The sequence below is a fragment of the Betta splendens genome, chromosome 8, assembly GCF_900634795.4.
Source record: "Betta splendens chromosome 8, fBetSpl5.4, whole genome shotgun sequence".
NCBI classification, from domain to species: Eukaryota; Metazoa; Chordata; class Actinopteri; order Anabantiformes; family Osphronemidae; genus Betta; species Betta splendens.
The window spans coordinates 1805272-1816663 of NC_040888.2; the positions used below are offsets into that span (position 1 = coordinate 1805272).

Here is an 11392-nt window from a genome sequence, read left to right on the forward strand (position 1 = left end):
TCTCTTTCTCTCTCTCTGTCTCTCTCTCTCTCTCTCTCGCTATTTCTCAGGCCGTGCGTCGGGGCCACACTTCCCATGCGCTCTTCAGCCTCTTTAAGACTTCATCTCTTCAGACGTGTCTCCTCCGTTTAAATGGAGACGACATGAGCGGCCGGGCCTCTCGGTGAACCGGCCCGTTTGGGACTAGTAGGAGACCATCAGAAGCACAGCGAGCACCGGGACGCGACCCAGTCCGACCCCCTCCGACGCCTCGCCCGCTCCGCTCCGCTCCGCTCCGGTCCGGTCCGCGGCTCAGGTAAGACGCGACACCCCGACGGCGAAGCCCGTTGTTCCGCGTGCAACAGGCGCCGAGGCACGAATCTCAAATCCACGCACGTGCTGTGAGAACGACGAACGGCGTCGACAACATGCGACGGCGCGAGTGGAAAAACGATCACACCTCAAGTTACCAGAAACGCGTTATGTGTCATAAGGTGCCATGAAAACACGCGCAGCCACCAGACTTTCGCAGTGTGACGGCGGCATGTGAGGAGCGACGCTCCGCTTTCTGTGCGCACATCCTGCGCCGCGAGCAGGTGTCGGCTTCATCCGCCCGCGACGAGCTGGACTCCGGTAACGGAGGACCATCGCAGCTCTATGGGAATATTTGAGATTCCTGCCGCAGGTGCGGGAGACAATGAGGTCCAGTCCGAGGGGGCATTCACGGACAGGCTGGAAAACAGGACAGCTGCGTGTTGATGCAGAAACACGTTTCACGTCTGCGAAACGGTGTCTGCTCACAACTAATAAGATTGTTATCAACTATACGAAAATGCAGAAGTTGAGGCTAAAAGTTTCCATTGAGAGTCTTACGCTCCACGAAGCAGTACCTTAAACTAATCTGATGTTGTTTCATATTGGATTGTTTTATATTATATATCTTTGATGATGCAGTGGAAACCGTCTCATGGGCCCTGCTCAAATCTGACTTCCCACCACAGGCGATACGTTAGAGAAGACGTAAACGCTCCACGTTACATTATCACGTCATGCACTAAATCTGCCAACAGCAGTTCTTGCCACGGTGTCCGCCGTGGATCAGACCCCTTTGAAATGATGAAATATACAAATGAACAGGCCGGCCCTCAGGGACGAGCAGAACCGGTGTCTCGCCTCAGGACCCCACGTATCAGATTCCCTCGGGCTTCAGCTTTTCTTCTTCTGCTGGACAATGGGACCTTTATGAAGGTTTGTACACCTGAACCAGTCATATCTGCTGATCAGCCCAGCGATCCCAGCAGTCCCAGTTCACCACAGCAGCATCACGGAGCTGCTGCTTAGTTTCACTGTTTGTGCTGCAGAGAACAGAATCTGTGCTGGATTTGCTGGTGCTGTCGGGTCGACCGCTCCCCTCGTCACTGTCTCCAGTGCGATGGGCAGCCGGGTCCCGACGCCTGTTCCTGTTGTGTTTCTGCAGAATGTGAGTCTGGCTCAGAGTGAAATAAATCCGGGTCACAGTGAGGCAGGTTCTGACATATTTGGCAGCACGCTTTGTGTTGGAAACGGCTGAAACGCTGCCTCGCAGCCGCTCCTCGTCAGGTCACGGAGCCGTCGCTTGAGCGATAATCAAACACGTGATCACGGGCTCAGATGAAAGCCATGTAGATGAGCTGCACAATCATAGAAGCACAATGGAAAATGAGCGGCTGTTTCCATCAGGGCGTTTATCAGAACAAACCCTCAGATGTCTTCACACATCTGCTATTAAACGTACGACAGGATGGGCGGACGCCTGAACGCCACGCCGCTGTGGGGTGCCTCCGAACATGTGGGTCCAGTCCTGCAGCACGGCACCACGTCACCCAGATGTGACCCGCTGATGCTGGCGCATGCAGCTGTTTGTCAGTGGAGGGTCAGTGGTCGCCCTCGACGTCTGGTTCCTCTGAGCGTTTAAACCATCATCAGATATCGCAGTCTTTGTTGTTGTTTCTGACCCGACAGACGCGCGTGAAGATATGTGATATCTGCAGACATGAATCTATGCGACAGTTCAAAAGATGCCCAGCAGTGAAGTAGACAGCGAAGTGCATGAGACAGCAGTGAAGACACGCGTGTCATATCCAACCTCAGGGCTGCGATAATGGACCCCGACAGCATCTCTGCTGTGACTAATGCACTAATGCTGCACAATGAGGAAGGAAGATGATTTTACATTTTCTCCTGTTCTGCCTCTTTATGTAAAACCTTCTCTAACATGCATTCACACCAGTACGCTTGTCTGCAGCTGTCAATCATCACTCTAGTCTTCCTTCAGTATGGAGCAGCAGTGAATACACAATAATAGAAACAGAGCCTGTCCGATGTGAAGGTCGGTCACTGTCACTGCCTGGAGGCCGGAACGCGGCGCTGGCTTTGACTCATCCAGGATGTGGCTCTGACTCTGACTCGCAGAGTGACCTGTCGCTGCCTGGTTCCGACGGACAGCTGTCGTAACGCAGTTTTTATTACATCCTCCACACTAATAATGATGTTCACCTGGTGCAATTACTAACTAGAGGAAACACGAGCCTCATATAGTTTGATTAATATAAAAAACAAAGAAGAGCAGGGAAACAAAGCTGCTGCTGCCGCAAATAGCAGAAATGACAGGACAGGGGAGAGTCAGAGTAAGAAGCAGCGCATGGTTTCATCAGTGTCTTTGACTGGTCCACACAGTGAAACGCAAACAGCTGTTCAGGTAAATCCACTGGAAACTCGCAAACGCTGGGAGATGTTGTCATCAAATACCGGCTTTGGTTGTGATTTTATACTGCATGTGCTTCAGGCTGCACACACACACACACACACACACACACACACACACACACACACACACACACACACACACACACACACACACACACACACACTCATAAAGGAACCTAAATAGGAACATGACCTCTCCAAGCCACAGACCTACAAACAGACAGCGGCCATAAAGAGACTGGTGGAGGAGCTACTACCCACATCTGGTCTGAAAAAAAGGAAGCAAGGATGCACTTTCTCGGCAATGAACTCCAAAATAAGAGAAGAGAGAAGAGGAAACATGCATGTGGTTACTGAGGGGGTCTGGGCGCATGTGAGGGCGTGTGTGTGTGCGTGTGTGCGTGTGTGTGTGTGTGTGCGTGTGTGCTTGTGTGTGCGTGCGTGCTTGCACGTGTGTGTGTGTGTGCGTGTGCGTCAGGGCGTGCGTGCGTGTGTGTGTGTGCGTGTGTGTGTGTGCGTGTGTGTGTGTGCGTGTGTGTGTGTGTGCGTGCGTGTGTCTGTGTGCGTGTGCGTCAGGGCGTGTGTGTGTGTGTGTGTGCGTCAGGGCGTGTGTGTGTGTGTGTGCGTCAGGGCGTGTGTGTGTGTGTGTGTGTCAGGGCGTGTGTCGGTCAGAGCGCCTGCGGTTTCTCATCCGTGCACACACACAGCAGATACAGATGCTGGTGATATTTTTACGAGCGATCACTCAACGTGTCAGCGACTGAACTCCTGTTGGACGGAGCCGCTCGCTGAGCGACGATGTCAAACCGCTGCGGCAGGTGCGTGATTTGCCTCCCAGCCGTCCGTCCGTCCGGCCGCGTGCGAGCGAGCGAGCGAGCGAGCGAGGCTGGAATTGTGACATGCACGGTGCAGACGGGAGTTGTATGCAAAGGCGTGTGTGATTGTGTGTGTTTACCGGTGCACAGGCGTCACACAGCCCCATTTGCGTAACTGTAGCCTGCGAGGCACAAAGCGGGATTATGGGATCACACCTACATGCCGACGCCATGCAAATGCCGTCAGCACGAGGGCGAGAGGATGGAGACAGAAAGTCAAGTGGGAGGAAGCGACAGATGAAAGAGTCTCTGGAAAAAGAGACAGGAAAGACGTCAGCTGCTTTGGGTTTATACGACCATAAAGCCGCGCACGCGTACGAGCACCAGGCTTCAGTCAGCAGTGACGACGCGCCCTCACGGGTTCACGGTGAACGAGGAGCCTGTTGCTCTCCTGTTTCCAGCGTCTGCTCAGAAGTCGTACCCATTCTCTCTCCCTCTCCCTCTCTCCCCTCTCTCTCCCTCTCGCCCCTCTCTCTCTCTCTCCCTCTCCCTCTCTCTCTCTCTCACTGAACTTGTCTCCGTGGGCTCTTCAGCGATGGAGAACGGCACCAGCGGGATGCTGAGTGGCGTGGACTCGCTGTGGGAGAGGGTGGAGTGCAAGCGCTACGACCTGTGCCGCAACATCTCGCCGGCCAAGCTGACGCCGTACCTGCGCCAGTGCAAGGTGCTGGACGAGCAGGACGAGGACGAGATCCTCAACTCCATGCTGCTGGCCTCCAAGGCCAACCGCACCAGTGAGTGGGCTCGGCCCGGCGTCGGTCGCTGCTGTGTGTGTGCATGAAGTGAAACCCTCTCTCCTCCAGGCCGGCTGCTCGACATCCTCAGGACCAAAGGGGAGCGCGGGTACGTGGCCTTCCTGGAGAGTCTGGAGTTTTACTACCCTGAGCTCTACAAGCTGGTGACGGGGAAGGAGCCCACACGCCGCTTCTCCACCATCGTGGGTGAGTTGGACCCACAGCTGCTGCTGCTCACGTCCTGCCTGCATCCTGACTGTGTGTGTGTGTGTGTGTGTGTGTGTGTGTGTGTGTGTGTGTGTGTGTGTGTGTGTGTGTGTGTGTGCGTGTGTGTGTGTGTGTGTGTGTGTGTGTGTGTGTGTGTGTGTGTGTGTGCGTGTGTGTGTGTGTGCGTGTGTGTGTGTGTGTGTGTGTGTGTGTGTGCGTGCAGTGGAGGAGGGCCACGAGGGCCTGACGCAGTTCCTGATGAACGAGGTGGTGAAGCTGCAGCAACAGTCCAAGGTCAAGACGCTGCAGCAGGTGGAGCTCAGCAGGCAGAACTGCACGCTGGAGGACGAGCAGAAGAAGCTGCGTCTGGCCAACCAGGAGCTGCTGGCCTTCCAGCAGAGTAGGTCCCACACCCGCTGAGCAGCAGTGACAGTGAACGCCACACACAGCTTGGCTTCAGTTCATGACGATGCAGTTACACGAACACGTGAACTGATCCCTGCTCTGTTCACATCCACCGGCTGCTTGTGCAGGATACAATAAGATGAGAGAGGAGAGGAACACCTACAGCGACGAGCTGCTGAGGGTCAAGGATGAGAACTACAAGCTGGCCATGAGGTACGCCACGCTGAGCGAGGAGAAGAACATGGCGGTGATGAGGAGCCGGGACCTGCAGCTGGAGGTACGACGGGCGCGCGGGCGCGGCGCCGCCGGCCGGCCGACCGGGTCGGGCCGTAACCCGTTTCTCCCTGTGCGGCGCAGATCGATCAGCTGAAGCACCGGCTCAACAAGGTGGAGGAGGAGTGCAAGATGGAGCGGAGGCAGAGCCTGAAGCTGAAGAACGACATCGAGAACCGGCCCAAGAGAGAGCAGATCTTCGAGCTGGAGCGGGAGAACGAGATGCTGAAGATCAAGCTGCAGGAGCTGCAGTCCATCATTCAGGTAGGAAGCGGGTGCAGCCTGTGTGATGAAGCCCCGCTGTGACCTCCATCCTCCATCCTCGCTGCTCTGCTCGTCTTCCAGCCCGGACCCCTGCCCGAGTCGGACAAGGCCATCCTGGACATATTGGAGCACGACAGGCAGGAAGCTCTGGAGGACCGACAGGACCTGGTCAACCGCCTCTACAACCTGCACGAAGAGGTCCGACAGGCCGAGGAGCTAAGAGACAAGGTGACGCACACGTGCTGAACAAACCTGACCCACAATCACTGGAACAAACACACACACCCTGGAAACCCGAGCCAACCAGAGTCCAACGCCCATGAGACCATGCGTGAACACACCCTCCTCTGTGTGACCTGCTCTCTGTTCTGTTTCTTCCTTTTGCTCTAAATAACCTTCTGTGATGTCTCAGTACCTGGAGGAGAAGGAGGATCTGGAGCTGAAGTGCTCCACGCTGCAGAAGGACTGTGAGATGTACCGCAACCGCATAGACACCATCGCTGTGCAGCTGGAGGAGGTGGAGAAGGAGCGGGACCAGGTACCGACCCGCCCACGGGCCCGGCCGGCGCTCAGCGGCCGCGGGCCCAGTCTGACGTGACGCGATGTGTTTGCTCGCCGCAGGCCTTCAAAGCCAGAGACGAGGCCCAGCACCAGTTCTCCCAGAGCCTCGTCGACAAAGACAAGTACCGCAAGCAGATCCGGGAGCTGGAGGAGCGGAGCGACGAGCTGCACATCGAGCTGGTGCGCAAGGAGGCCAAGCTGGTGACGCTGGACTGCCGGCTGCGGCGCGTGTCCAAGGACGTGGCCCTGGACCAGGTGAGGCGCCGGACCGGCGGCGTGCGCTCTGAGGCGATGCTCGTCACCGCAGGGGTGTTTGTGTCAGCAGAGCCTGCCCAGAGACCTGCCTCCGACCATCATCTCCCAGAGCGAGGACTTCAAGGCGCCTCGGGCCCAGTCCGAGTGGTCCAGCGACGAGTCCCCAGAGGAGAAGTTGGTCAACAAGGAGCCGCAGGAGCCTCGGTTGAAGCGCAGACCCAACCTGAAAGCAGTGGTCAGACTCTACGCGCCCGTCGGCCTGAGGCTCCGCTGGTGCCGAGCACTGACTCATGTTTGTGTCCTGTAGATCAAATCCAAGCCTCCCATCCACGTCCCTAAGGAGAGCCAGGCCGACTCTCCGGCTGCAGGTGGGGAAGTGCGACGCGGCCCCGTAGCTGCTGCTCTTTACTCAGTCTGATCGTGGCCTTCTGCCTCCAACTCTCAGGCTCCAGAGGAGATTTCCTGGCCATTCAGATGCCGAACACGCACGTGAAGAGCTGCTCGCTGCCTCCCTCGCCCAGCTTCCCCGTGTCCCCCACCTACCCGTCCTCCCCCGCTCCCCCGCTCTCGTCCTCCTTCCCCTCGCCGCTGCCGCCGCAGGATCAGTGCAGCTGGCACAAGGTGAGTCCGGCCCGGTCCGCTCCGGAACATCACGCCACCACAAACCGATCATGTGCTGCGACGCTAACGGCCGCTTGTTTTTGGTGTCGACCCTCAGATGCGGAACCGTGACAGCATCATGTCCATCCTCCCCGAGCCCCCGGAGAAGGCGTCGCTTTACCGGCGAGAGAAGGAGAAGGAGCACGAGTTCCAGCCGCGCAGGTGGGCACGGCCTGGACCCGGCGCTCAGTGGCGTCCAGATGTGGAACAGTAACGAGCCGCAGTGACGTCACGCTAACGAGCCGCAGTCATGTCACGCTAACGAGCCGCAGTCGCGTCACGCAGTCAGCACGCTAACGAGACGCAGTGACATCACGCAGTCCGTCATGCTAACGGGCCGCAGTGACGTCACACTAACGAGCCGCAGTCGCGTCACGCAGTCGCGTCACGCAGTCGCGTCACGCAGTCGCGTCACGCAGTCGCGTCACGCAGTCCGTCATGCTAACGAGCCGCAGTCACGTGACACTAACGAGCCACAGTGACGTCACGCTAACGAGCCACAGTGACGTCACGGTTCTAATGGACTTCTCTCTTTCAGCCTGTCGGACTCTGAGAGCGACAACATGGAGAATGGTACGTACACGTTTACACAGTGTCTGTCCTCTGCGTCCACGAGCTCATGGTCTCCAACGCCTCTACTGGTCTCTGTGTCTGCGTTCAGATGAGCGTGGTCCTCCCTCGGTTCACTCCTCCTCCTCCTCCTCACATCAGTCAGAAGGGATGGACATGTACGACATGGAGCAGGTCAACAACTTCTTCAGGAAGCTCTCATTGGACAGGTGCAGCCCAGACAGACACAGCCGCAGGCTCAGGCGTCCAGCAGTCCAGACTGACACTCCACTTCCTGTGTGTGTGTGCGTGTGTGTTTGCACGTGTGTGCGTGTGTGTGTGCTCGTGCACGTGTGTGTGCTCGTGCATGTGTGTGTGCTCATGCACGTGTGTGTGCTTTTGCTTGTGTGTGTGTGTGCGCGTGTGTGCGCGTGTGTGTGTGCTCGTGCACGTGTGTGTTTGCACATGTGTGTGGGCGTGTGCTTGTGCACGTGTTTGCACGTGCGTGTGTGTGCTCTTGCTTGTGTGTGTGTGCACGTGTGTGTGCGTGCAGGCCGTTTCGCCCCTCGCTCTCCTCCTTCTCCAGGATCTCGTCCGTGAAGGTGCTGGAGCTCTCGTTGCTGGGAGACAACCTGCTGAAGGACGTGACGCTGGTCGGGGGCAACGACAGCGGGATCTTCGTGTCGTCGGTTCAGGCGGACTCGGCGGCTGAGAGGGCGGGGCTGCGCGAGGGCCAGCAGCTCCTGATGGTACGTGTCGCTGTGTGGGACCAGCTCGTTTCCTCTGTGGGAACCGCCAGTCACGCCCTCCTGTTTCTGACTGAGCAGCTCGAAGGCTGCATCCGTGGGCAGAACCAGTCGGTTTCACTGGACACCAGCACCCAGGAGGAGGCCCACTGGACCCTGCAGCACTGCTCCGGGCCCGTCAAGCTGCGTTACCGCACCAGCTACGACTGTAAGTGCTGATTCTGTTCCCGCTCAGCTCTTGGTGGGCTTCGCTCAGTCCTGACGTGTGTCCGGCAGCTTTCCGCCGGCTGCAGAGGGACATCAGCGACGGCACGCTGTCCTCGGGCGACTCCTTCCACATCCGGGTCAACCTCAACATCTCCGGCCAATCGGACAGCTGCTCCCTGAGCGTGCGCTGCGACGAGGTGGTGCACGTCCTGGACACCCAGTACCAGGGCCGCTGCGAGTGGCTGTGCGCCCGGGTCGACCCGTACTCCGGCTCGGACCTGGCCGAGCGCGGCACCGTGCCCAGCGAGTCACGGTGAGGGCGTGTGTGTGTCCACGACGCAGAGCCGCTGCCGCCGTCGAGCAGCCGTTCAGGAAGCAGGCGTTCACAGATCAGCACGGTCGCAGCTCGGCGCTCATACGTACAGGAAGCAGCAAATAACCTGTTTGTCCTCGCAGCGCGAAGCAGCTGCTCCTGGTGAAGATTCAGAAGTTAATGTACCGCGGTGGGAAGGAGGAAAGCGAAACCCGTCAGAACCGGGTACGAAACGCCGGCGCCGGTTTCTCTCCCCCGTTCGCGAAGCGCTCACTGACTTGTGGCTCGGCCCTGTTTGCGACGTGCAGGTCAGTTTGCAGCCGGACGACGCCAGCCCGCTGCCGGACCCCAAGACCAGCCCGCGTCTGTCCAGAGCCAGCATCTTCCTGACCCAGATCATACAGGTGAGCAGCCGCGCCGCACCCGGGCCCGGACCCGGACCCGGCAGAGCCACTCACTGCGTGTGTCTGCAGTTCGTCAGCAGGGTGGACATCAAGTACAAGCGGATGAACAGCAACGAGCGCGTGAGGATCATCAACTCAGGTACCGGTGGTCCAGACGCTGGGAGCCGGAGACGGCGAGAGGCCTAGAGACCGAAGGGTTGCTCCAAAAAAGTCTGAAAACCCCCATCACAACTCAGTTTACTTCAGTAACACAACTGTGTAGACATGAAAGGGTGAAGAAATCAGAGATTCAGCGATAATCACACTTTCCAACATTGATTTGAACATTTGGTAAATTATAGTTGACAAGTTGAATATTTCAATAAATAGCTTGAATCTTGTATTAATATACAAAGGAAGTGAGAGCAGTATAAACAGACGTTCCACCGCTCAGTGTGTGCTCTGCTGTGAACAGACGCTGCTGACCCAGACAATGAGCCGAGCAGGGACTTGAACCTGATTCCCTACAGCACCGTCACGCCCCAGCGGACCCAGAGGAGGAGGCCCGTTCTGTTCACTCCCACGGTTCTGGCCAAAACCCTCATCCAGAGGATCCTCAACATGGGGGGAGCCATGGAATTCAACATCTGCAAACCAGGTCGGTGCTCGGTGGGAACGAAGGAGCTCCGAGGGAGCAGCGCGTCTGTGTGTTCACCTATTGTGTCAAAGAAAGAGCGAGAGAAGGATCCGGGTCGGGTCCAGGTCGGGTATTATGCTGCTAATGTAACCAGAGACAGTGCGGGGCAGGAACCAGGACGCGCTGGGTGATAATTACCTTTAGTAGCAGCAGCGTCACACAGTCAAACATCTGGCGAACAGACTGAGTCACGTACGACCGAGTCGAGTCTGAGGGCGTTTCTGTTCCTCCTGTGCTAAATGTGCTCTGGTCTCATCAGCATCGGAGCAGTGAACCTGTTTAATCTGCCCTCAGACGTCCTGACCAAAGAAGAGTTTCACCTCAAACAGAACGTGGAGCCTTTCATTCACTACAAGGAGAAACACGCCACATTTGAATGCATCACCCGAGAAAACATAGAGGCTGTGGCTGCAAAGGTTCGTGACACACGCATGCTTCATGCCTCATGGAGAGTTAGTGATTGAGATCTACGAATAATCAGCGAGATTGTAGCAATTCATTCAAAACGAAAAGAATTTCGGGCTCAGATTAAACCACTTCCTCCGTGACCTTCATCTTTTTCGTCAGCAGCTGCTAATGTTGTGAGAACGCGAAGAGGTCGAGAGGCCGCGGCCGCTCTGGCGCCGCCCTAGTGTTCGCTACGCGTCTACGTCATTGATGGTGTGAAAGCAGCAGGTTTTCAGCCCAGGCTGACTTTGCTCTGTGTGCCTCCCACCGTCTCCAGGGCAAACACTGCCTGCTGGAGGCCGAGCTGAGCTGCGTCAAGGACCTGCTGCGCAGAGAGATCTACCCCATCATCATCCACATCAAGATCTGTGAGCGGAACCTCCGGAAGATACGGTAAATCACAAGCAGACGCAAACACACGTCAGTGCTGCCAGATTCAGAGCTGATTCAGATCCAGATCCAGATTCAGAACCAGATCCAGATCCAGACTGAGACCGGAGGAAGGGATGAGCGCCCCCTGAGGCCTGTAGACGCTCAGCGCTGTTCTTCTTCTCTGTACAGTTTGACTCTAAGTCACTAACTTGCTCTTTGGCCTCATTTCTATGTGATGGCGTCAAGGTTTAATGGAGACGGCCAACGTAATGAGCCTTTAAATAGACCGCTTACACATGAAGTTATTCTTACGAGCGGAGCTGTTCTCAGAACCCCGACCGCGGCTGCACGGCGCCTGCAGGCAGGTTCCACGTGACCGCGCTCACCGCCGCAGCGGCTTCCTTCCTGTTTCCTGTCCGCACAGGAAGCTGCCGCTGCGCGTGGAGTCGGAGGAGGAGCTGGTGAGGCTGTGTCGGGCCAAGGAGAAGGAGCTGGAGGGGATCCCCTGCCTGTACGCCAGCCTGGAGCCCGACGCCTGGGCCGGGCCCGACGACCTGATCCGGGCCGTGAAGGACCGGATCCTGGACGAGCAGAAGAGGACGGTGTGGCTGGAGCAGGGGCTGCTGTAGACGCGTGCATCCGTGCTTTCACACACTGAGACATGAATGCATTATAGATTTTGTAAATGTGTGCCTTAGAAATAAACATATTTAAAATGTA

At 57.1% G+C, this 11392-nt stretch overlaps 1 protein-coding gene across 2 annotated transcripts; it reads left to right on the plus strand.

Annotated features, from left to right (window-relative positions):
* card11 (caspase recruitment domain family, member 11) lies at positions 1-11392 on the plus strand. 2 transcript variants are annotated; one of them, XM_029158495.3, is made up of 25 exons: positions 1-295; positions 4133-4333; positions 4403-4540; positions 4764-4940; positions 5074-5222; positions 5303-5482; positions 5564-5710; positions 5895-6020; positions 6104-6298; positions 6369-6533; positions 6606-6666; positions 6744-6919; positions 7017-7120; positions 7497-7531; positions 7620-7737; positions 8061-8256; positions 8335-8461; positions 8530-8773; positions 8917-8998; positions 9082-9177; positions 9247-9316; positions 9632-9814; positions 10148-10269; positions 10578-10693; positions 11097-11392. In XM_029158495.3, the coding sequence occupies exons 2-25, from the start codon at positions 4135-4137 to the stop codon at positions 11299-11301; spliced, it is 3411 nt and encodes a 1136-aa protein (XP_029014328.1). In that variant the 5' UTR covers positions 1-295; positions 4133-4134; the 3' UTR covers positions 11302-11392. The 2 variants fall into 2 exon arrangements, with proteins under 2 accessions (XP_029014328.1, XP_029014329.1); XM_029158496.3 differs by lacking the exon at positions 1-295 and having other exon boundaries at positions 3608-4333.